The sequence below is a fragment of the Pristis pectinata genome, chromosome 26 (genome assembly GCF_009764475.1).
Source record: "Pristis pectinata isolate sPriPec2 chromosome 26, sPriPec2.1.pri, whole genome shotgun sequence".
Classification (NCBI taxonomy): Eukaryota; Metazoa; Chordata; class Chondrichthyes; order Rhinopristiformes; family Pristidae; genus Pristis; species Pristis pectinata.
Window position 1 is genome coordinate 21,697,517 of NC_067430.1, and position 26,213 is coordinate 21,723,729.

Consider the following 26,213-nt stretch of genomic DNA (forward strand, 5'->3'; position numbering starts at 1 on the left):
GAATGAACATATAGAACATAACACAGGCCAGACCAGGTAAGGATGTAGATTCCTTTTCCTGATGGGAATTGGTAAATCCTATGGGTTTTTGGACAACTTGATAGCTTCAAGGTCACCATTGCTGATACCAGCTTTCTATTCCAAAATTGTTTAGTCATTTAAATTTATATTACAATAACAGGAATTAAACTCTTGCCCTTCCCTCTAGATAGTATTCCAGTGTACCCATTTATACAGCACATTTGTGCAATATGTGATCACCACATTAATTACATCAGATAGAGCAGATTTGCCACATTTCTTACCTTGACTCCAAGATTTGAAACTAATCTCTTCAACAAAAAAATCAGGAAGATTTTTGACTTTCTCCCAAATTACTTCCACATTCTCAGAAGTTGGATGTTTTAAAAATCACTTAATATGGCAGCCATTAATTAAGTAGAAAATAGGGATTCCGTTCATTTTTTTAACCAAAGGCAGGAATACAACTCTTTAGTTAATTGAAATTCCTTTTGGACATCCTTCATTGCGATTTCTTGGACTGGCAACCTTTGTCACCTGTTTATAGTCCTCTTATCAAAGTTAATGACTAAATAGTACAAAGAGCAGGAAAGGGCACCCACAGATCCCCTGTGAGACAATCTCAGATGCTGCTGCAGAAAGTTATGTAATTCCCAATGAAGACTGATGACTTTTTGTGCCAAAACAATTTTCTATTCAATTGGCAATCTCTTCCCTTAATCCGGTGAACATTTAGAAAGACCTTGTGAAGGGCATTCTGGATGTCAAATGCTTGAATCTTACAATGATGAAATCATCAGCACACTATTATCACACACTGAAGTGAACATCAACTTTGGAATTTCCACGCCTCTGTAGTTTATCAAAGAAATCACAATGTTGCACTGTTTTGTAGCCTTCTCCCAAGAACAGGAAGAATCAGTTCAATTTACATGAACTTATGGTACTGACACACGAACCAGTCCCACCCTTTTAAAACTGAAATTGTCATGCGTGTGGTGTATAAGATTTTTAATAGCATACATAGTTACCACAGATCAAACTCTCTGCCCTAAAAGTCTTAACTTTACATGTGGGTTGTGATTTCCTTGCCTGTCATGGATTGGATTGGATTTTAAAATATATTTCTTCAATTATTTTATTATTATACTTCAGCTTAATCGTTGTTGTACATTTTGATCTTTATTTGGCACAATGTAAAGTGTTTTTAAAAAAAACCTTGAATAAAAATCGTGGTTTTTCCTTGTTTGCTATCTTAGACGTCTTTAATATGATTGGCTGCTCAGCCACCCTAATGACATCAGAGCTGTTGGATCTTCGAGCTGATGCCAAAGATCAGCCAAATCCTCCTGACTTCCCAAACACTTTAACTATTTGCAAAGCAGAAGCCGGGAATGTAATGGAATACGCTCCATTTGCTTGGATGTGCATAGCTTCTAACCACATCCAAGAAGCTTGACTCCATTCAGGAGAAAGCACACAGCTTGACTGGCACAGAGTCCAACACCCTAAGTTTTCACTCCGTCCTTGGCATAAGACTTCTGCACGGTGTGCCAGCTTCAAAATGCACTGTGGCAACTTGGGGTTTGTCCAGCAACTCCACCCAACCACCCAGAAGGACAAGTACATCAGAAACAGAGGAACAGGTACTGGAAGTCACGCACCATCCTGACTTGAAAATATAACAACGCACAAAGTCGCTGGAGGAACTCAGCGGGTCAGGCACCTGGACTGGGTCTGGATGAAGGGGTCTCGACCCTCCACAAATGCTGCCTGATCCGCTGAGTTCCTTTGTGTGTTGCTCCAGATTTTCAGCATCTGTCGTCTCCCGTGTCTTGAAAATATAACAGTTCCTTCATGGATCTGGATCCCGAACTTCCCCGTCCAACAGCATCGCGGGTGTTGCCTTCAGCAAACCTACCATCGCAAAACAAGGCGGGGACCCGCCACCCCCTTCCCCGGGGACCATTCGGGGTGGACGGCAAACGCTGCAGTGCCCGCAGCCTGCAAATTAACAGCAGCAATTACCGCCGTCCCTTTCAGCGACAGGTCGATGTATAAAGATCTAAGATGTAAAACAGACATATTCAGCACGATTTAAAACTCAGGATTTCCCAAGGATTTCCAAAAATGACCGCATTTCTGCGGCCGGTCGCGCCAAAACGGCACAGGGTTAACGGGAGCTATTTTCAGGTAACCTGAGAACCTGTGCCCCAGGGCGGCGATGGCAGTGCCATTTATTCCCCAAGGTGAGGGACCATCCCGCCGCCGGGGACTGCGGTGGACTCTGCGCCCGCCGCTCAGACGTTAATGAGACCCCCTTGTTGGCAGGCGGCGCTGCTCTCCGTCCCCGGCGGGGGCCCAGACTCGTCCCTTCACTGCAGACCGGTCCTCCCATCCGACGGGTGGCAGCATTTCCCTCAGTGCAGACCGGTCCTCCCATCCGACGGGTGGCAGCATTTCCCTCAGTGCAGACCGGTCCTCCCATCCGACGGGTGGCTGTAATTCCTGAGGAAGTCCAGAGGACTTCAGTCCTGAGGAAGGGTCTCGACCCGAACCGTCGACTGTCCATTTCCCTCCATAGAGGCTGCCTGACCCGCTGTATTCCTCCAGCATTTTGTGTGTTGCTCTATCTGCAGTCTCTCTTGTGTCTCCGGCGGCTGTAATTCCCTCCAGAGCGGAGGGCAGACCAGTCCTCCCATCCGCTAGGCGGCTGCAATCTCCTATGGAGGGACGGGGCGGGCGGGTGCAAATCGGCGGCCCAGGTCAGCCTGGCCCTCCCCGCCGGCGGGCGGCGCTGCGGCTGGCCCTCCCCGCCGGCGGGCGGTGCTGCGAAGGAGCGGCTGTGTTTCCTGTGGCCGGGTTCACATCCGGGAGCAGGTTGAGGGGGGCTGATGTGCTTTGGGAGCCCGGCAATGTGTGCCTCTGGCTGAGGAGCTGACGGGCGGGTCACGGCAGCTCCCGAGGCCTTCAGCTGCTTTGGTTGTTAATGTGCTGGCGGCGGGGCAGCAGGAAGTTGGAGGTAGGACTGGGGCTGAGTTCTCAGGGAGTGGAGGACCAGCGCAGGGAGATAGCGGGCTGCAAGGAGGCAGGAATAAACCAGGTAACCGAGAGGCAGGAATAGAACAGGCTGCAAGAGGGAAGTCAGCCCCTGAGAGGAAAACATTGGGGGAAGAGGCAGGGGGAGAGAACACATCAACATCAGGCATAGGAGAAGGTAAACAGGGGCTGGAACGAGTAAGAGAGAGAGAAGGGGGCCAGTAACAGGTGGGAGACAGGGAAGAGGGGACAGGAGGTGAACCAGCAAACATTGAAGGAGATGGACATGGACGCCAGCGAAAGAGGGAGATAGGCAGCGGGTATTAAATCAAAAGGAAGGGGGAGGAGGGAGAGAATACAGAAGGGATAAGGGAAATGAGATATCAGGGAAGGAGTGAGATGTAAATTGAGGATTAATGCAGGGAGACCTGATAAAGATAAGCAAGAGAGAAGATTGCAAAGTGAGAACAACAGACTTGGAAGGGATTATAACAAACTAAACGGGGAGGGAATATTAAGTACCTGAGAGTGAGGACAGCAGAAACTGATGAGAGAAATACAAGTAGGGGAAAAGGGGAATCTTGTAGAAATAGCAAATAATAAAGAGGGGAAAAGGACTAGCATAAATTGCAGGGGAAGAATGAATGGCTAAAAGACGGAACAAACACAATCTCCAGAATAACTGACTGGAGAACTAGGCACAGAAATTCACCTTGTGAAAGGAAGATATATTGCCGTCGTTGCAGGGAAAGGAACAAGGGTGGGAAAGACACTAGGGGAGTGAATTGTAAACGTATTATAGAAATTGAAGACTGAAGAGCAGCTGTAGAAATGAACACATAAAGAGGATGCTTGTTGTGGAATAAGCAGAATTAAGTTAGCGTATAGGAGGGTAAAACAAAGTGGTTTGAGACAATAGGTGGACAAATGAAATTTAATGTAGGGTAGCTAATGCAGAACTATAAAAAGAAGAAATAAACATTTGGAGTAAAGTCATAAAATACCAAGAAGACGACAATTTGTGTAGAAAATACTGTAAATTGAAAGCAACAAATAGATATCAGTAACAGAAAACACATGGAGAATGAAGTTTAAAAATGAGTCATATTTAGGATGATTGAGAGTTAGTGGAAGAAAGTGGTTGGACAGAAATAGTAATAGGGGAAATATCTTGAAGTTAAGAAAGAAAATAGTATCTCCAGCATGGGGAGGAAGAAAAAATCACTGCATGATTATGCAGCTGAATTTTGTGACCTGTCGGTAAAAAGACACATTGTCGAGCAAAAGGAAGGTGGGGAGAGGGGTTTGGTGGAGATTTTGTACTGCAAGTCCTGTGAGATTCCAATGAGCGCTCGGAGGGATCGCATTTTAGAGCATCTGGGGTCGGCCAGGCACTATCGCAACAAACGGTTGGAGAAGCATACTTCAGCCAGACTTCATGCAACCACCTTACTCATGTAAGTGAAACAAAGGCTTGAGAGATGGTGCAAAGTACAGCAGCTTCGCAGTGGTGTCGGGTGGGATGAGTCAGGCTGATTTGAAATGAGGGAATATTAAAACTGGATTGATCATTATTTTTAGATATCTATAAGTACTTCAATGAGAATTGGAACTGTAAAGTCCTGAGTTTGATCTCATTCAGTTCAGTGATCTGAGCAGGGTCCTATTCTTAGGCATGACCCTCCAGTCTGACAGCAAAGTAGCACCTGGAGTAAAAGCAAGCAGTGAGTGCAGAATGAAATTGAACTTAAGAACAGAAAAAGCAGGGGCAGGCCAGTCAACTCCATGAGCCTGCTTCTCCATTCAAGAAGATCATGGCTGATCCAATTTTGGCCTTAACACCAATTTCCTACTTTCTATCCATACTACTTGAACTTTTGACTATATTGCACAGTGACTAACAGACATTTAATGAGTGCCCCCATCGCTCTCCGAGCGAGGGAATCTTAAAGGTTCAACTCTGTGATAAATTTTTCCTCAACTCTGTCTGAAGTGGGTAACCCATTATTCTGAAATGATTCCCCCTAGTTTCAGATACCCAAACAAGGCTGTCTAAGGTTATCCTCACAGTATCCACTCTGTCAATCCCTCTCAGAATCTTGCATGTTTAAATAAGATTGCCTCTCATTCTTGTGTACTCCAATGTATATAGACCCAACCTGCTCAACCTTTTGCATATGTCAACCTCTTCAGCCTTGGAATCAACCAAGTGAACCTTGTCTGCACTGCCTCCAATGCAATTGTATGCTTTCTTCCTTGCATACGAAGAAACGGTACTCCAGGTGTGATCTTATCAATGCCCTGTATAGTTGAGTCAAAACTTCCCTGCATTTATACTGCATACCTCTTGCAATAAAGGGCAACACTCTATCAGCCTTCCTAATTAGTTACTGTACTTGACGCTCAACTATGAATTCCAGCCCCCCCCCAATCATCCACTTTATGGTTGAATGCTCCATCTGTGTTTGCTATCTTGTCTTCTGAGAATGACCAGTTAGGTGAACTGGGGGGTGGGGGTGCGGGGTGGAAGGAGGGAGGGGTGGCTTTTGCATTTTAGCCATAGTCTCACCTTCAGACTGAGAACAGAATTGAGGTAAGAAAGATCGCACAATGAGGCTTTGAACTATCACTGAAGGAGTGTTTGCAGAGAAATAAAATCTCTTCAGATAAAAAGCCCGTGGAAATTTGCCAACATCAAAATGAAGATTCTAAGATGTGAGCAGGATGAAAATAGTATGAATTTTTGAAGAAACCTGTTTCAATTTCAAAAGGTAAGAGCCCATGGGATCTGGATCAATTTGACAAATTGGATCCGAAAATGACTTGGTGATAGGAGGTAGATGATGGTTATGGTTTGATTTTTTTGCAATTGGAAGCCTGTGACGTGCTGGAGGTTTTGCTGCTAGTGAGGAAGCTAGTCTTCGGTGGCAGAAAGATATTGATGAGTTGGTAAAAGGGGCATGGGGTAGGCAGATGGAATTTCATCTCAAAACATATGAACTGCTGCATTTTTGGGAGGACTAAAGGCAAGGATGTGCACAATGAATGGTAGGACTCTTAGTTGTACTGAGAAATGGATCCTGGTGTATGTATCCAGGGATTCCTGAATACAACCTAAGTAGTTGTACTTAGTCATACTGTATACTTGCCTTCATTAGCTGTGGTACAGAAAATAAAAACAGGGATGTTATGGTAGAATTAAGTTAAACTTTAGTTAAGCTACAGCTGGATTACTGTGTTCTGGTCACCACCTTTCTGGAACAGACAGCGGAGGGGATGAAGAGGAGATGTTGCCAGGGAGGGAATATTTCAGCTATGGCGAAGGACTCGATAGGCTGGGCTTGTATTCCTTGGAGTAGAGGAAACCAATGGGGACCTGATTGATGTTTACAAAATTACGAAGAACCCAGATAGGACAGACAGTGAGAAACTTTTCCCCTTAACAGAGGTGTTTATAAACCTATGTCCTCTGCTTAACTCTAGGGGTAGGAGATTTGAGGAATAATTTTTTCACCCAGAGGGTTGTTGAAATCTGGAATGCACTGCTAAGAGGGTGGTGGAGACAGGTATTTTCTCAACAGTTGGGTGAGCACCTGTAATGCCAAGGCACGTAAGGCTATGGACTGAGTACTGGAAAATGGAATTAGTGTTGATAGGTACCTGATTGCTTGTATGGACACGGTGGGCTGAAGAGACATTTCTTTGCTGTATGACTCTGACTCTATGCCAGTGCTATCAAACATATGGTTTACTTACACTAGTACTGAGTTTGTTAAGGGACTATTCAACAACCCAGATTGAATTTTTAGTCTGTATTGAGTGGGCCGATGTCAGCTGGGAATGAGATCACATTTGGACAGCTTGCAAGAAACCCAGGAATCAGAATGTCTTGAATGACTGCTTTTGCTTTTCTTTGTGTGTGGTGTGAAAATGTCTGTCTTCTATCAAGCTAACAGCAAAATTTGGTAATTTCACATTGTTTTTTCAGACTTTCCACATCTGCAGTATTTAGGAGGTCAGAAGTTTGTGCTTCTCCTATTTGCGTCTCCTCTGGACCACTCCTTTGTTTCTTGTTCCATTAGAACTCTTGCCTTGCCCTATCTCTTTTGTTAGTTATCTCCTCCTGCAAGTCCTCCACAGACTTCCTCTTCTGTTCTCTCCTCTTTTCCTCCCTTTCTCGGCACCTTAAAACCATCCAAGGTACTGTAATCTTCCAGTTCTGATGAGACCTCATTGAGCTGAAATGTTAATTTTTTTCCACATAAGTTTCCTGACCTGCTGAATACCATCAGTATTTTCTTTCTTGTATCAGGTTTAGTAATTTAGGAGTAAAGATAGGCTAGGTACTGGGGGAAGAACTCCTTTGCTTTGTCTTGATTAATGGCATGGATCCTTGTACATTAAAATGAAATGGCAGAGGGGACTTCTGTTTGGTATCTCATTTGGAAGCCAATGTCTCCATCAGGGTACTGCTTTGGAGTGTTGAGTTGTGTGCTCAAGTGTCAGCAATAGCTTGTGAAACCACTACCTTTGGACATATCTAGAATTATCTTTGCGAGGAGAATAATTCAAAGTCTCGCATTCTGATCACTGCAGTCCTCTGTTGTTCTTGGAGCTCTGTCTCATTTGGAGGTGTGTAGACTTAGGACCTTAAGATAAAATGTCTGTTAGTGACAAGTGGAACTGAATAAACCAAATGGAGCCCCGATGCCTCCTCGAGTGTGCGTGAAGTTCAGCTGGAGCACCAGTACAGAAATGGCATTTGCCCTCTGTGTTTGAAAGTGAAAGGCAGGGAATAAAACAGCTGTCATATCTTGTTCTAGATGTTTTTTAGTAGGAGCCACTAGAGACCAGCAGTGTATGAAAATCACAGTAAGGGATTTGAGTCTTATCACAATGATGTCCATGGTTGAATAGTGCTGGTAAATACCTGCCAGAGATCTTCTAGAAACCTCCCAAAGTGCTGTCCGCTGAATTTGAAATACAACAGTTATTAAAATGTGGGAAAACGTGGAAGTTTTGTTTGGTATACTGCAAGATCTTACAGACCGTGGCAGTGTTAAAAATGCTGTTTTCTATTAGCAATGCTTGTGGTGGAAATGTTAGCCATTTCACTGGGGCTACCAATAGTATGGCACTCAATTTTCAAATCCTGGAGGGAGACGTTAGCCGTAGATTATCTGCTCATATTATTGAATCTGCAACCCTCTAACATCAGGTGAGAATAATATGGGATAATTACAGTTTTCCTTTCCCCTCAGCAGAAGCCAGTGCGCAGGTGCAGGAAGTGGCAGCAGCGGGAAGAGAGTGGAGAGTCACCTGACCCGGTGAGTTATTTTCTCTCTCCTTGCTTGGGGTCCTTAACCATAAAATGAGAGGTAGGGTCTAGCGGAGTGGCTATCGTTGGAGTGGGCTGGAGTCAGAGTGGGAAATTAGAGGCTTTGACTCGAGAGGCTTTGACTCGAGAGGCTTTGACTCGAGAGGCTTCGATGAAAAGAGGCCGAGGCAAAAGAACAGGTAAGAAGGGTAAGTTTGTCCTTTTATTATTGCTGCTTTGGTCTTAGATTCCCTTAGTACAGTGTAGGCAGGATGGCAGATACGGCAATGGCTCCTCCTGTGGGAAGTGAGAATTCATGGAATTTAATGGTCTCACTGAGGACTACACCTGCGGATAGAGCAGCCAACTTCAGCTCCTGAAAGACCGGATTAAGGAGCTGGAGTTGGATGAAATAAGGATTCTCCGGGATGTTGAGCAAATCATCGATTGGACTTTTGAGCAGGTGGTTACACCCAGAGTGCAGGATTCGGGTAGTGGATGGGTGAGCACTGAGGGAGGTCGGGGAAAAAGAAGTCAGTGCAGGATCCCCCTGTGGCTATTCCTCTCAGCAACAAGTATACCTCTTTGGATACTGCTAAAGGGGATGACTTATCTGGGCAAGGCAGCAGCAGCAGCCAGGCCAGTAGCACTGTGGTCAGCACTGAGGCTCAGAAGGGAAGGGTGAAGTCAGGCAGAGTGGTAGTCATAGGGTACTCGATAGTCAAGGGCACAGACAGGAGATTCTGCAACCTCAAAAGAGATGCCAGGATGGTGTGTTGCGTCCCGGGTGCTAGGGAGGTCTCGGAGTGGTTGCAGAATATTCTTAAGGGGGAGGGCGAGCAGCCAGAGGTTGTGGTGCATATTAGTACCATTGACTTAGGCAGGAGAGGGGTAGAGGTCCTGTGCAATGAGTATAGGGAGTTAGGAATGAGGCTGAAGAGCAGGACCTCCAAAGTAGTAATCTCCAGATTACTCCTGGTGTCACAAGCTAGTGAAAGAAAGAACAGGATGATGGCATAGACAAATGGGTGGCTGGGGAGACGGTGCAGGGGGCAGGGTTTTAAGTTCTTGGATCATTGGAACCTTTTCTGGGGAAGGGGTAACCTGTACAAGAGGGATGGGTTGCACCTGAACTGGAGGGGAACCAATATCCTGGCAGGGAGATTTGCTCATGCTACTGGGGAAGGTTTAAGCTAGCTTCACAGGGGGATAGGAACTGGAACAACAGGTCAGTAAGTGAGGGAATGGGCAGGAGGACTGATGTCAGGGAATATCGTATTCGGCAGATTCCTAATAACAGACATGATGGTACGAATGGTTTGAAGTGTTTGTACTTTAATGCTCGGAGTATTATGGGCAAGAGTGATGAACTTAGAGCATGGATCAGTACATGGAACTATGATGGTGTGGCCATTACAGAGACTTGGTTGAGGGAGGGACAAGAATGAGTGATCGATGTGCCAGGGTTTCAAAGTTTTAGGAAGAATAGAGAGAGGTGAAAGAGGGGGAGGAGTTGCAATACTAATTAGAGATAATATATCAGCTGCACTCCTGGGAGATATAATGGAGGGCTTGGATACAGAGTCTGTATGGGTAGAACTCGGGAATAGGAAAGGTGCAATCACTCCTTTGGGGATGTACTATAGACTTCCCAATAACCACTGGGACATTGAGGAACGGATATGCAAACGGATTAGGGAAATGTGTAAAATTTACAGTGTTGTGGTCATGGGAGACTTCAACTTTCCTAATATAAATTGGGACCCTTTTAGTTCAAGGGGGTTAGATGTGGCAGAATTTGTTGGGTGTATCCAGGAGGGGTTCTTAAATCAATATGTTGACAGTCCAACAAAGGGAGAGGCTATTCTGGACCTGGTGTTGAGTAATGAACCTGGCCAGGTGACTCACTTATCAGTGGGTGAGCAATTGGGGAACAGTAACCACAGCTCATTAACTTTCAGGATAGCTATCGATAAGGATAGGTATGGGGCTAGCAGGAGGGTTTTCAATTGGAGCAGGGCTAATTTTGAAGGAGTAAGGCAGGAACTAGGTAGAGTAAACTGGGAACACCTTTTTGCTGGCAAGCCCACATTGAACATGTGGAAAGTATTTAAGGATCAAATACATAGGGTACAGGATAGGTATGTCCCGATTAAAAGGAAGGACATGAATGGCAAAGTAAGGGAACCTTGGATGTCCAGAGAAGTGATGAACTTAGTCAAGAAGAAAAAGGGCAAATATGTAGAGCTTTGGAAGTTAGGATCACAAAGAGCACGTGAGGACTATAAAGAAGCTAGAAATGAACGCAAGAAAGGAATTAGGAAAGCCAGGAGGGGCCATGAAAAGTCCTTAGCAAGTAGGATTAAGGAGAATCCAAAGGCAGTCTATACCTACGTAAGGAATAAGAGGATAGCGAGGGAAAGGGTAGGACCACTTAAGGATAAAGAAGGGAATCTATGTTTAGATGCGGAGGATGTAGGTGAGGTTCTGAATGAGTATTTCTCTTCAGTACTTACCCAGGAAGGGGACATGCAGGACGCAGAAATTGGAACTGAGGGCAGAAACATGTTAGGGGCATTTAGAGGTCAAGGAGGAGATAGTGTTAGGTCTCCTAAACAGTATTAAGGTGGATAAGTCCCCAGGGCCCGATGGGATATACCCCAGGTTACTGAGGGAGACGAGAGAGGAAATTGCAGGGGCCTTGACAAGTATCTTTGTGTCCTCTTTGACCACAGGTGAGGTCTCAGAGGACTGGTGAGTAGCTAATGTCATTCCTCTATTTAAGAAAGGAATAAGGGAAAATCAGGGAACTATAGACCAGTGAGTCTCACGTCAGTTGCAGGGAAATTGCTGGAGAAAATTCTAGAGATAGGATATACGAGCATCTGGAATCTAATGGCTTGATTTAGGGAAAGCCAGCATGGCTTTGTGCGGGGCAAGTCGTGTCTTACTAACCTGGCTGAGTTTTTTTGACAAGGTGACGAGAGAGACTGATGAAGGTAGAACTGTGGATGTCATCTATATGGACTTCAGTAAGGCATTTGACAAGGTCCCACATAATAGGTGAATCAAGAAAGTTCGGATGCATGGGGTCAGTGGAAAATTGGCTGTGCGGATCCAGAACTGGCTTGCCCATAGAAGACGGTGGTGGTTGAAGGGACTTATTTGGGCTGGAGGCCTGTGAGTCGTTCCGCAGAGATCTGTACTGGGACCTTTGCTGTTTGTGATGTACATAAATGACCTGGATGAGTATGTTGATGGGTGGGTTAGTAAGTTTGCAGACGATACCAAGATTGGTGGAGTTGTGAATAGTGTAGAAGACTGGCGACGGATACAGTGTGATATAGATCAGTTGTAGGTGTGGGCAGAGAAATGGCAGATGGCATTTAACCCAGATAAATGTGAGGTGTTGCTCCTTGGTAGGAATAATGTCAAGAGGCAGTACATTCTTAAGGGCAAGAGCCTTAACAGTGTTGAAGAGCAGAGAGACCTTGTGGTGCAAGTCCATGGCTCATTGAAAGTGGCTACACAGGTAGATAGGGTGGTTAAGAAGGCTTATGGAATGCTTGCTTTCATTAATCGAGGTACTCAGTATAGAAATCAAGAAGTTATGATGCATCTCTATAGAACTCTGGTTAGGCTGCATTTAGAGTATTGCGTGCAATTCCGGTCACCTCACTTTTGGAAGGATGTTGAGGTTTTAGAGAGGGTGCAGAGGAGGTTTACTAGGATGCTGCCTGGATTAGAGGGCATGTACTATCAAGAGAGGCTGGACAAACTTGGCCTCTTTTCTCTGGAGTGGTGGAGGCTGAGGGGTGATCTGTTGGAAGTGTATAAAATTATGAGGGGCATAGATAGAGTGGACAAGCAATATCTTTTCCCCATTATTGAGCGATCCAATACCAGAGGGCATGCATTTAAGGTGAAGGGGTAGGTTCAGAAGAGACATGAAGGGTAAATTTTTTTACTCGGGGTGGTGGATGCCTGGAGTGCATTGCCTGATAGGGTGGTGGAGGCAAATTCATTGGGGGCTTTCAAGAGGGGCTTGGATGGGCATATGCATCAGAGGAAAATGGAGGGATATGAGTATTCTGTAGCTTGGAGGGATTAGCTCTGTCGGCACAACATTGTGGGCTGAAGGGCCTATTCTGTGCTGTACTGTTCTATGTTCTATAATTATAGTTCATTTTTAATGATTTTCACTGGGTGTTGCAGGGCTGCAGCAGGTGGTGCTGCTTCCTCTCAGTTCCATTGGCTGGGGTTTGATCCTGACCTCCATGTTATGTCTGTGGAGTTTACACGTTCTTCCTGTGACCACATGGGTTCCCCCAATTCATCCACCCCGAGTTTCCTCCCAGATCCCAAAGATTCACTGGCAGGTAGGTTAATTGGCCACTGTAAATTATCCCTGGTGTAGGTGGCTGGTAGGAGTATTAAGTAGAGTAATGGGCACCTGAGAAAGAATAGGTTATAGGGAAGTAAGTGGGGGAATATGTTTAATGGGATTTCTCTGAAAGCTGGCGTAGACTCAATGCGGCAAATGGCCTCCTCCTTTGCCATAAGAAAAAGAAACAAGAATTTTCTGGGCAGCAAAATGGTTAAAAAAAAGTTTATCTGAATTCATTCCTAGTTACATATGGAGTATTGTGTGAGTATAGTTGCTAATCTGATAGCCCCCTTAGGACTGAGGTGATTAATCGAAAGCTCCTTTGGGTCTTGCATGAAAACTAAGACCAAGATTGGGCTGCTACTATAAATTATCACAAGAGGGTGGCTGGAGAGTTGAGGGCAGGAGAGCGAGAATAGATTACAGGGAAATGAGTGGGGGGATTATGAAGGGTGGGAATGCTCTGAGAGCTCGAAACTGTTCTGGGCAGAATCTCTATATAAAAAAGAATTATCCCCCCACCATCATAGTGCTGACATCAAGGTCCAGCTATGACTATATGACATTTTGTAAAAACCTAATGTTTATATCAGTGTTGACCACGAACTATGCAGATACTCATGGGTTGTGATTGACAGTGACAATATCAGTTCCAGTATATGAGATGAGATAACTGACTAACAAACAAATGACTAAAAATAAAAGAGAATTGGTTTAATTTGTTTTGCAGATCAGTTTCTGGGGCTGCATTGATAAAATCTATGTACACTGCTTTTCCTTGTATGTTGGCACTGACCTTATCCAGGACAGTTATCAATTTGTGTTGATTCAATTTCTTTTTATTACATTTAATTGATTTAGTCTGGCATAGACCTTGTTTTGTGATGTACTTAGTGTTCCTTTCAGTGTCTTCAATCACTCAGATGTTACTGGTTTCAGGGTTCACTTAACACAGTAGAGCTGTTTGATACAGGGACCAGTTCGAGTTGACATCATAGCAACAGGAGTAGGCCATTCTGTCTTTTGATCTTACTCTTCATCAGCAGGTTTTTCCCCCATGGTCCATATTCTAAGGCTTTGGCAGTGTAAGTAGAAAAGACCAATATTTCTCTTTGCAAAGAAATCAGTAACTTGGGAGCATTGACTTTAATTGGTAGAAGGACTTGAGGAGAAGTGAGAAGAATCTGTTTCACTCAATAAAGATGGGGTGTGGAACTTGGTGGTCCAAACAGATACAGAAATCTTTCTCTTTAAAAGTACCCAGATGAGTGTTTGAAGAGCCGTGACCTGCAGGGCAATGTGCCAGGAGCTAAGAAGTTGGATTAACCTAAGTTCATTTTTGACTGCCATAGACATAAGTTTTGAATGGCTTCTTTTTGTGCTGTAAATCTCGAAGTCTAAGAGTATCCAAGTGTTGGGTTATAAAACTTTTTATAAGGCTCGTAATGATAAAATGTAGTGGCCAAGGATCCACTGTAATTGCAGTTTTTAAGGTTGCAGCTTATAAAACTACTGAGTTGCTCGGAAGCACAAACAGGATGTGAGGCTTTGAGAAAGTGGGAATGCTGCGAATGATTAACTGGGTAAGGTCATGGAGTTCTGGATTGATGCATTTTGGAAAGAGGTGACAAAGGTAAAGGTAGCACTTGTAGAAATGAACGCCTATCAGCTCAGCTTGAGAGGAGATCAAATCATAACATTTTTAGTAGCTGAAAGATCAAATAGAAGTTGTGGCTGTCTTTTATATTAGGAAATTAATTACACAGGAAAGTAAGTGGGTGACTCAAACCAGGTAGTCCATGTCCATTTGTTAGTTCCACAAGTCATCTCCCATTTTGCTGCATTTCACCTTATCAGCATGGAGTGATATGGTTAGTGCAGCTCGTGGGGTCACTGCCTCACAGTGCCACTAACCTGGATTCAATCCTGACCTCAGATGCCATCTCTGTGGAGTTTGCATGCTCTCCCATGGTTTTCTCCAGGTGCGCCAGTTTCTTCCCACATCCCAAAGACGTGCCTCCGTAAATTGTCCCTAATTTAGGTGGGTGGTGGAATTGGGTTGGGGTTTTGCTCTGAAAAAGTAGGAAGAATAAAATATACGTGAATCCAGGTGAGAGGGGGAAGTTAGGTAGGTGGAGGAGGGGGGCAAGTGGGAATGATGTGAGAGGCTGGGAGGTGATAGGTGGAAGAGGCAAAGGGCTGAAGAAGATGGAATCTGATGGGAGAGGTTACTGGACCATGGAATAACACATGGTTTAGCTCCTCCCCCTCCCTCCAGCTTTTCATTCTGGCTTCTGCCCTCTTCCTTTACAGTCTTGATGAAGGGTCTCGACCCGAAATGTCAACTGTTCATTTTCCTCCATAGGTGCTGCCTGACCTGCTGAGTTCCTCCAGCACTTCGTGTGTGGTTCCCCACTTACTTCCCTTTATTGCATGGTCCACTGTCCTTTCCTATCAGCTTCCATCTTATTGAGCCATCACCTCCCAGCTCTCGCATTCCCACTTCTATTCCCCTTCTCCCAGCTATCTTCCCCCTTCACCTGGTTTCACCTATCACCCACTAGCTCATGCTCCTTCCCCCCCCCCCCCCCCCCCCCCCCCCCCCCCCCCCCCACCCTTTTATTCTGGTGTCTGCCCTCTTTCTTTCCAGTCCTGATGAAGGATCTCGGCCCGAAATGTCGACTGTTCATTTCCCTCCATGGATGCTTCCTGACCTGCTGAGTTCCTCCAGCATTTTTTGTGTGTTGCTCCAGAATTCCAGCATCTGCAGTTTCTGTTGTCTCCTGTTAGTCACCAGTGCTTTTATGGTGTATTTCTTAATAGCTTTCAATATTTTGTTTGCACATACTGTGTCTTTAATTATGTGAAAACATCCCAGTGCAGTTTACTTAATACGTGTTAGGCTTGGGCATCTATTGTGAACTTGTGAAATATGTTACAGTATCATAATAAAAGCTATTGTTAAAAATTCTGTCCACATACACACAATTTTTGCTTCCTGTTGTCACATTTGAAAATCACTCGAGCTAACATACAATATTGTGCATTGCAGTGTAAGGTTTTCTTTAAGTTTTGCGATTGTTAACTTTTGCAATGTAGTTCTGGACTCTGATCAGTGGTTGACTTAGCAGAATGGTTCTTACAACTTTCACAGACTTTTATAATCTTTTCATTAACCGAGGAGGAGAAATGACTGGGCAATTTGCTAATATAATTTGTATAATGTGGAACTTGCTCATTTGATGTTTAAAGATAGACCCACTATAGTAAAGGATCAACCTAGCATGGTAGTTTTTCCTGAGCACGATGTTACAAAGGTAAAAAAGAGAAGAAACAAAGGCTTAAATTTGTTCTATTGTTTTCTATCTCCTCGAAACTTTGTAAAATATTTCAGATATGATGAAAATATTTTGAAGAGCAGTGATAGTTGCTATGTGGGTAAGTATAACAGCTGTTTATCAAGAGTCCACATGCAATAATGAGTTCACTAATTTATGAATAAATTACACAGGAACATGTAGTACCACAGATTTCAGTTTGGTCAGTTTCCAACATTGTGGTGGAAACTGACCAAACAGTTGGTCAGTTTTTAAGCAATTTGGAATACCCTGAGGACATTAAAGATGATTTATTACTTTTTGTTTATTTAGTGATGATGGGTCAAGGAGAAAATTATGGCCAGGACACAAGGAAAATTCCTTTTCTTCCAGTAGTTCCACAGTATCTTTAATATACGCCTGAACCAATAGGTTAGGTATGAGGGACCTTGGTTTAACTTCTCATTTGAGGAATAGCATAATGGTGTATTCCATCTCCATTGAATATCAGTCTAATGTATATGCTACGGTCGTGCCATGACGTTGGAAGCTTGAATCTGTTGACCAAAGGAGAAATGTTATTGGTTGAGCTAAGCTGCTGACCAATAGTTTCACTGTTTTCCCAATCCCCAATTGGTATTATCCAATAGTTTTCTTGGAAGGTCTGGTTTGGTTAATATACAGCATAAAAATAGGCCACTTCGCCCACTGCATCCACACTGAATATCAAGTTCTCATTTACACCAGTCCTACACTGATCCCATTTTGACTCTCACATACCAATTAACTGCCCCCATCTAATATTACAGTAGCCAATTTAACTATCAACCAGTGTATCTTTGGGTTGGGGTTGAGGCTGAGGGGAGACCTGATAGAGGTTTATAAGACTATGAGGGGCATAGATAGACAGCCGGTATCCCAAGGTCAAAATGTCTAGTACTAGAGGGTGTGCATTTAAGGTCAGAGAGGGTAAGTTCAAAGGAGATGTGCTAGTGGAGGCAAGTGCGTTCGAGGCATTTAAGAGGTTCTTAGATAGGCACATGAATATGCAGAGAATGGAGGGATATGGACTTGTGTCGGCAGAAGAGACGAGTAGTCATTTAATTATTAGTTTAATTAGTTCAGCACAACTTCTGAAGGGCCTATTCCTGTGCTGTACTGTTCGGTGTTCTATTGTGTCGATAGACACCATACAAGGTCAGGATCTAGTCCGGGTCTGTGAAGGCAGCAGCACTAACTGCTGCACATTTATGCAGTAGAAGGATTGATCTCATTTCTGTTAAATGCAGTCTGAAGTTGAGTTTCACAATCTGATTTTATATTTTTCTTTCTCAGTAGTTGCAGTGTTTGGGAGAGACAATGGCTCTGAATGTTCATATAACAGCAAGGCTTCAGAAATAAATCACCCATTAGCATCTGGGGATGTAACTGAATGTACTAATGTAGGATTGGGGCATCAAATTGAGTCTTCTCTCAAAACTGCAACAGTGACCACACAACAAAAATACTTCTTGGCTGTAGAGTAGTTTGGGCCACATTGAGTTTGTAAAAGGTGTTGTTTTTATTTGACAATGCCATGGAATAATTCCATTTTGTTGAACTGGGAAATGACAGTGAATATCTGGTACCTTCTTAAGTAGCTTTCTTTTAAAGCTGTTCATTTATTGAATGAATTTGGAAGAGACAAAAGTAATAGAAGTCTGAAGATTTTTTGTTCACACCTAATTATCTATTCTTATTTGATACTTGCTCTTTCCTAGGTCTCCCCCTACGGATCTCTCTGCTGGGATGTCTATGCTCGATCAATCTGTTCTACCACAGTCGTCATCTTTTGTATTCCGACCCAACCCATGTCCCACCAGCTTCAACAATAATGCTTCTTCTCCAGTGTCTCATAATCAGAACATGATCTCATTCAGAACAAGTGTATCCAACTCCATTACCAACACAGTGACTATTCGCCATGACATGGCTACCTCAAACTCTCCCTCAGGTTCGACACCTCCATTCAACGGCCTTCAAGTCCTCGGTCATTCCCACTCTTCGAGATCTAGTGGCCAAAGGCACATAATTCCAGAAACTTCTAATAATATTGTTTCCAATGTGACAATGGGGCAATATGGGAACGGTGCTTTGATGGGCAGTCGCATCGGATTGGCACTTTTTGGCATTTGCAGTGGCAACAGAGCTTTGTTTAAAAGCATCCAAGAGGAGAGCGGCTGCAGCTTGCTTTACATTGTGGAGGACTGCATTCAGGATGTGGAATGTGCCTTCAGCGCAGATGTTCTTGCAAGTACCAGGGTGGTACGTGGGCAGGACGCTGACATTGTGCTCAATGACCAATGGTATGGTTATAAGCCTTTTATCAATTCTTCACAGAATTTCCTGCATTGGAGCTGTGTGTATTTTGGGGAATTTACCTATTTGCTTTCCATGGTAGATATTCTGTGCAGTTCCACAGCTGTCCGAAGGCTCAAAGTCATTATAAGAACATAAGAAATAAAAGCAGGAGTTGGCCATGTGGCCTCTAGAGCCAGCTCTGCTATTCTTTCAGATCATGGTTCTCAAATTTACCTCAACCCCACTTACCTGCACTAACTTCGTATTTTGTGATTCCCTTAATGCCTAAAGATGTATTGATATATGCCTTGAATATAGTTAGCAACTGAATCTCCAAAGCCCTCTTGGGTTGAGAATTCCAAAGATTCACTACCCTCCGGGTGAAACAATTTTCTTCTCATCTCTGTTCTGATCAACTCCTAGTTCTTGATACGCAAGCTAAGGAAAACATCATTCCTACTTCTATTTTGTCGAGCCTGAAAGAATTTTGTATGTTTTAGTGAGATTGCCTCTCATTCTTCTAAACTATAGAGATTTTAGGACCAGTTTGCTTTATCTCTTTTCATACTACACACCTGCCATATCAATCTGATGAAGCTTCGCTGCATTCCCTCTAATGCAAGTATCTTCCCTTGGGTAGGGAGACTAGACCTGTGTACAACATTCCTGATGTAGTCTTACCAGATTGCTGAATTATTGGAGCAAGATGTCCTTTCCTTGTTAACAGTTCCTCTTAGAATAAGGCCAACATATAATTTGCCTCAAAATTGCTTACTTTTACGTGCACGTTAACTTTTTGCTTCATGTACAAAGATACCCAGCAGCAACGCCTTTCTATGTCTTGCTATATATTTTTAAAAAATACCAGTTTCTAGTTAATCTCTCAGTGGATGACCTTATTTTTGCACATATTCCATCTTCCAAGCCCTGGCCCATTCATCTAACCTGCATATCTTCCCCTGAAGCCTCTCTGCATCCTCCTCACAGCCCACCTTGCTACCCAGTTTAGTGTCATCAACAAACCTGGATACATTACACTTGATCCCCGCATTCCAATCATTGATATAGATTGTGACCAGCTGAAGCCCCAGCACTGATCCCTGTAGCATCCCACAAGTCACAGCCTCCCAATTTCTCTCTCCTTCCTTTCTTAATTTGCTTTCTTCTAAGTTGTAGGAATCTTACTAAAATGTGTGGAATTTTGGAAAATGACCACCTGTGAATCCACGATCTCCATAGCCAGCATCATAAAATGATTTTCATTGGATTCTGGGCATATATCTCCTTTTATGCCCATTAATTTCTCCAGAACTAATCTTTTTTCCTGATGTTAATTTCTTTGAATTTATTTACTCCAGACCTGTAGTTTTCCACTATTTATGAGGGTTTTCTTGTGACAGATATAAAATATATGCTTAATTTCTCTGCCATTCTCTTATATTCTCCAATGTAAATTTTTCCTGACTTGGTCTGTAAGGTCACAGTAGCCTTAGTCTTTTCCTTTTGACTTGGTTGCATCTATAGATTATGTAATCTGATTTTGTTTCTCGTTGGGTAACTCTCATTTCTACTTTCATTGTCTTTGTCATTGCCTTTGTTAAATTCTGATATTTTCCCAAGTAGCCTTACTGTTTTTTTTCTTTCTATCATTGAAAGCTTTTTATTTTGAAATTAATACTATCTTTAATTTCTCTTGAAAGACATGCTAAACCACTTTCTCTGATGAGTTTTTATGACTCAGTTAGATACATTATTTGCAAACTATGTATTCTTTAAATGTCAGCTATTGCTTATTTATGTCATAACTTTGATTAATAAGCATCTGCCTTTTATTGAGCCTGCAGGATTGTTGGAATAGGTTCAGTAAATGCACCGCGGTTTGCTGAACGGCTCACAGAAGACTTTCCCAGAGTTTGTTCCCTTTAAATTGGTTACAGTTTATTTTATTTACCCTTTTGCATGGTTTGGTGTTCTGGTGGTGCAGAAAGGAGATGCATCATCTGATGGAAAAGATGATAATAGATGACCTTTATGTTACCTTTCTTTTGTATATTCATTTGAATACTATTGCCTATAATTTTTTTTTCATTAACCTCCCTTTAAGGGAAGGCTCCTCTGCAGACCGCTGTGCTTAAATCTTTGTTTAAGTAGCCATTCATCATCTACAAGTCCAGAATGTCAGTATTAGGGAGCTGCTGGTGAAGAGGTTGTCTTTGCCTCTCTGCCTGGCATCCATCCACGTATCAATGGAGCAGAATGAAGCAAAAACCCGGGTTATTTGCCTTTTGCAAATGCAGGCTCAGTGGTCTAACGAGAATGAGGAAAAACTGGCAAAGTCATCCATGTTTTCTTTCACTCAATGACTAAGTCAAAACCTTTTCTTGAGAGGGAGTTCCATCTGATGTATTTTTTCTGCATAATACCATTGGAACCTGTAGTTTGTGTCTGATGGGGTTCTTCAGCAGATTCTTTTTTATGCTGTAGTTTTGTTAATGGATCAATAAATGAAAGCCACCAGTCAGCATAATTGGGTATTTTCTCTACAGCAACATCAATCTTCAACGAGATGTACTATTTGAACATTAGAAGGTACCTTGACCAGTATCATTATCTATTTAACTTAAATTGCAGCACACTAGTTGTATCGGTTGCAGTTGCTCAATCCAAATGGGTGAATGTCAAGATGGATGTTATCACCATTTGTATATCATATTGTTTATTCATTTACAACATTTGCTTGTTTCAGGAGTTATAGATTTGTGAACATTTCTGATTTAAACAAAAATGGTGTTAGATATCAAACAGGTACGCTAGCATTGTGGTTAAATTACTGGACAAGCAATCCATGGGTTTACACGAAGTTGGGAGGCTTGATCAAATCCCACTGCAGTACATAGGGAATTAAGCATTCAGTTAAATAAGTAATGTGGAATAAAAAGCTCATATAAATAAGGATGATAATGAAATACTGGATGGTCATAAAAACCTTTCCAGTTTGTTAATTCCTGCTGAGGATGGAAATCTCTTTTACTTGGACTGATTGAGACGCGATTCCTGGACCCACGAGAATGTGTTGGTTCTTAATTGCCTTTTTGAGATGTCCTTGGAAGACACTTAGTTCAAGGTCAAAAAGCATAGACAGGAAGGACTGGCTTATTGAAGAAGACAAAACACTTGAAATGGATGGGAGTTAATGTTTTGGGTTCATTGTAATAATTAGTCCGGATACTCTTAAGTTTGAATTTTCTAAATTTGAAGATTTTCTTCTTTCTTGTATGAGGAAGATCCTTTTCTTTAATCGGGTTGAACAATAAAAATACTATTGGTAATGTTTAAAACCAGCATGTATTGTATTATTTTATTTCTTGGTCTTTGTTTACTACAACTGATATTTGGTTTAGCTGAAATTTTCTTGCAATGGTCTCCCTTTGTACATTAGAAGATTTAGGTTTCATATTTTGACATGATTAGCAGTGATAATCTTGTATTGTGATCATCATGCTTTTCAAGTTAACCAATAAAAGTTACTAATCATTTCCTTTTCCATTTGTATAGTGTTTCAGGAGTCATTATTTGCTCGCTGGCAGAAGAAGGCTCAGAAGTAGTTCTGGATGCTTTACGCGCAGGTATAGTGTGCACTTTGGATAAATGCTGATGGGAATTGGTGGGACAGGGAAGAATGGTGTTGAAAGTCTAATTTCTGACAGTTTGCTATAAAGGTTACATGAGTATACATTGTGTGATATGGTTATGCATTCCAAATCAAATATCATGTATTTTGCCAATTATATGTTGCCTCAGTTTATTTCAACCAGTGGAACAACAGTGAGTTCTGTAAACATTCTTGGACTAGGAAGTTGGAAGCAATTAGTCAGTTTTTCTAAATTGCAAATGAGTGAATTCTGTTGGGATTTTTTTCCTCTGGATGTTTCTTAAGGATCAAGATTCTCAGTGATGCTCTGGATGGTGAAGCATTTGGCTTCATTGTAAAGGGTAACCAACTAAATGGGACTCTGGAATAATTGCTGTCACCTGTGTGGCTGCAGCAAACTGTTCATCAGCATTGTCACGGAGGGGAGGAAGAATCAGAGGGGTGGCAAGTGGAAACAAACATAGTTTGAATGGCTTCTATATTTAAGTCTTAGTGTTGAGTTACGTTCTTGTGCAGTTAGTAAAGTCGAAGTTAAGTAGGTTCGTAAATCGAGATTACAGAAGGAAGTAACTGTGCCTTGGATCATTATTTTTTTAAAAGGTGCATTGTTCCTGTTCATGCTGCCCATTGGATCAAGAAAAGGTATTTTCAAAATGCAGAAGTACACGTCATATTTTGAAAATACCAAAGCCAAGATGCCCCTGTCAGCTTAATTGATCCTGTCACAAACAACTAGGGTCTCTCAACCCCAGCTGGAATGATTCAATGTTCACTTAACTAAATATTTGTTTAATATTAGTTAGACTTAGTTGGCTTATAGAGCTGCACATTTATCTTCCAGATTGTGGTGTAATAAATAGGTTGAAAATAAACATTTTACAGATGTTAGAAATCTGAAATAAAAACAGAAAATAAAAACAGAAAATGCTGGAAACACTCAGGTCACAGATCATCTGTATAAAGAGAAACAGAGTCAGCATTTCAGGTTGAAGACCCTAATTTCCTAATTGCACCCTAAAACAGATATTCTACTCCAAAGCATTTACCAAGATACTGAATAAAAATGTTTTTCTTTGTATCTGGTACTTTGAGATGAATCAATTATTTTCTTTATGTTTTAGGTAAAGGAGTATTTTGTGAAAAGTTACTGAGTTTAGACAAACATGTTGCTGAATCATGCTTTGATGAAGCTGCAAGAGTTGGGAAACCTCTGGTCTGTGGACTGTATAAGTGAGTAGAATCTTCTGGGTGCAATTAGAGGTCTAGAATATTACATTGGTAACATATTTTGCTTTCTGTCAGAGTAAATGTACTGTTTGATTTAGTACAGACTAGGAAGGCCTTGTGTTTGATCCTCTGTCGCTATTTCATCTCAGCTGGCTGAAGAGAGAGGGAAAGCAAAATCAGCGAAGAATCCTGAATCTGCCCACAGCTGGGAATTGTTTGCATTTGAATCTAATGAACAGGTTCAGCCGAAACACTTGGTTGAATTTGATTGTTACCTTGCATTTATTTCGCTCCCATTTGGCTGAGCAGCTATGTCATTTGAAAAATATTTTGGATGGAGATGGGAGAAAATTAAAAAATAAATACAGCAAGGGGTCGAGTGTTATATTTTACTAAACGTACAAAAAACACATGGTATGGGTGATACAACATCTTTTCCATCGTGAAGCCCTTGAGTCCAGTTTTGGAATGCCATCTACTTGGGAGTCTATATAGATTCCCTATTTCCAAAATCCCAATTTGAACAATGATTCTCTTATGCCAGGATAAATTTCTTTTGGTATTATTATCTATTGCATTTCACAATAAAACAAAATTCTGCTAGTTAATATATTTGATCATTTTCTGTTTCCATGCAGACGTTTTGATCCTGCTGTGCAGTTCTTATACAAAAAGGTTCACAATAAGGCTCTGGGAAGAATTCAGCGAATTGTCAGTGTCAGTAAGACCTACCCCTCTCCGTCTCTAAGCTATATTAAAAAGACAGGTATGACCTCTCAAAAGCAAATTTGGTTTACTGATTTGATATTTAGAGTCACTTTATGTGCATAGGTGATTTGGAGAGTCAAGTTGAGGCTAAAAAAAAGGTTGGAAATAAAAATAAAGAATATTAGATGTAGAGGAAGTGTGTCAACATTTAAAAAGAGAAACTTCTAAAATCAATATATTGCCACTGCTGGAAATCTGAAATAAAACACAAAAAGCTGGAAGTACTCAGCATTTCAGAAAGCATCTATAAGCGAGAAAAACATGTTTAAAAGTTTCAAATTGGTGACCCTTCATCAGAACACTTCTGAAACCTGAGTTTTGGTAAACGTGTCTGTACAAACTTAAATAATCAGTTTTCACCTGATGTTGGACAACTATTTCAGGTGGAATATTTCCTCCATTATTACAGAAATCATTCTGTTGTGGATTGCCTTTGTCACCTTTATTGCGTTATTCTGTTACATCATGATCTCACTCTACTTAATTAGATTTTGGTGTGTTCATAGCAATTATAATAGCTGGGGAGCTGCATGTTCCAGTTATCAAGTGTTAATGTAAGAATTATTTGTGAGATTCGTGGACCTGAATACACCTTGATGAAGAATGTGCAGATTCCCAATGTTGTGCAGAGATAACCTACATTTAACCACTATTAGAATGTAATTTGCCCTGTCCTGAAGTCTTCAAGTTCATAGTTGACAGAACTGATCATCACCTGAAGTCTGTTAAAATCATTCCACTTTGGTCCAAGTTGACTGGAGTGAAAGAACTAGAAATTAATTAGTTTTGTAGTTAGAGTCCTTCATGTTTCTCACATGCCCAACTTAATGAATTATCCTTTGAAGCATGGTCATATTTGTGCTGTTCTTGATTGGTTGAAAGTTCAGTGGGTTCACTTATTGAAGTTTGTTGAAGTTCAGTAGATGCTGGATCACTTGACGGTGCCTGCCTGTCCTCCTCATTCTGTGGCAGCTAAAGCCTTATCCCTGCCTGCCAGCTGCCTTTGTCTGACATGCAATGTCCACTAATGTCCCGGTTTCTAAGCTTATCGTAAGGTTGTGCCTGCCAGACTTGCTCAATCCATGGTAACCCAAGATTTACCTTGGCCACTAGTTATTTTTATCTTATGCTGTCCATTAATGTCTCTGTTAGCTTGCAGCTCAGTGTGGTTGAGTCATCATTAAAATTGACAAAACATTAAGATTTCTAGGATCCATGATAGTTTAAGTTCCCAGCTAAAAATAGGATAGGAAATGTGCAGTACCAGTCTTGTTGGTGGCCTAACATACAGCCTGAGGTGCAATGTTGCAATAGTATAGTGCTTCATAGTGTTTATAAATATCTACTTACCCCAATAAGTTTTGGAATAATGCATGCAGGCTTTGAAAATCCCTGTCATGCAGAATGCAGTGAGTGTGAAGGTGCTTCTGTTAAATTCTGTTCTCGTGGTACAGTACCATGTTGGTTATCACTATCGATTGCAATGCTCACCAATAAAATAAAACTAAATTGGAGAGTAATGAAAAGTGAGAGCTATTGCCTTTACGTTTTGTACAATAACTGAGCTGAAACATGTTGGGGACAAAGATCTAATCATTTAAAGGTAAATGGATGACCAGATTGTAAACCATTCACTCATGTAATCCCTTAGATAGTACTTCTGAGGTATTCAAAGGAGTTTTTCTCCTTCTCATTAATTTGGCCTTTCAAGGCTACAAGGCTGCAGGAGTTTACTCATGATGCTATAGCCATCATAGATGTAGAACAGGCTTAATGAGCTTGCTTATATTTCATGATTTTTCTTATACAAGTTAATGTGTACTGTAAAGTTTAGAATATGCTTGGATGTTTTGAATGTTGTTGAATCTGTTCACTGTCTCTTGCATTGTAATATAATTGCAGCTCCCTGATTATGCTGTTTCATATATGCAAAACTGTCTGAAATGTTCTCTTTTAAACAGGTGGAATATTCTATGATGGCGTGGTACATGACTTGGATACAGTCTGCTGGATACTTGGAGAAAATGCTCCAGATACCATATTCTCCTTGGGCCATGCCTTCTGCCAAGGTAGAAACAAAATGAATATTTAGTTAGTGCTTGTAACAAAGACCATATCTGCAGGTGACAAGGGTTAGTAAATCTT

General features: G+C 41.9%; 1 protein-coding gene across 4 annotated transcripts in view; it reads left to right on the forward strand.

Annotated features, from left to right (window-relative positions):
- Window positions 1–26,213, forward strand: part of LOC127583506 (myo-inositol 2-dehydrogenase-like) — a 34,724-nt gene continuing 8,511 nt past the window's right edge. The window contains exons 1-7 of one of the 4 annotated variants that reach the window (XM_052039564.1): window positions 1–1,667; window positions 8,322–8,387; window positions 17,842–18,426; window positions 21,977–22,047; window positions 23,195–23,303; window positions 23,939–24,066; window positions 26,030–26,137. In XM_052039564.1, the coding sequence (XP_051895524.1) occupies window positions 17,870–18,426; window positions 21,977–22,047; window positions 23,195–23,303; window positions 23,939–24,066; window positions 26,030–26,137 (973 nt within the window). In that variant the 5' untranslated portion in view covers window positions 1–1,667; window positions 8,322–8,387; window positions 17,842–17,869. Of the gene's footprint in view, window positions 1,668–2,781; window positions 4,518–8,321; window positions 8,388–17,841; window positions 18,427–21,976; window positions 22,048–23,194; window positions 23,304–23,938; window positions 24,067–26,029; window positions 26,138–26,213 lie in introns of those variants that run through there. The other 3 variants (XM_052039560.1, XM_052039561.1, XM_052039563.1) reach the window with 3 other exon arrangements.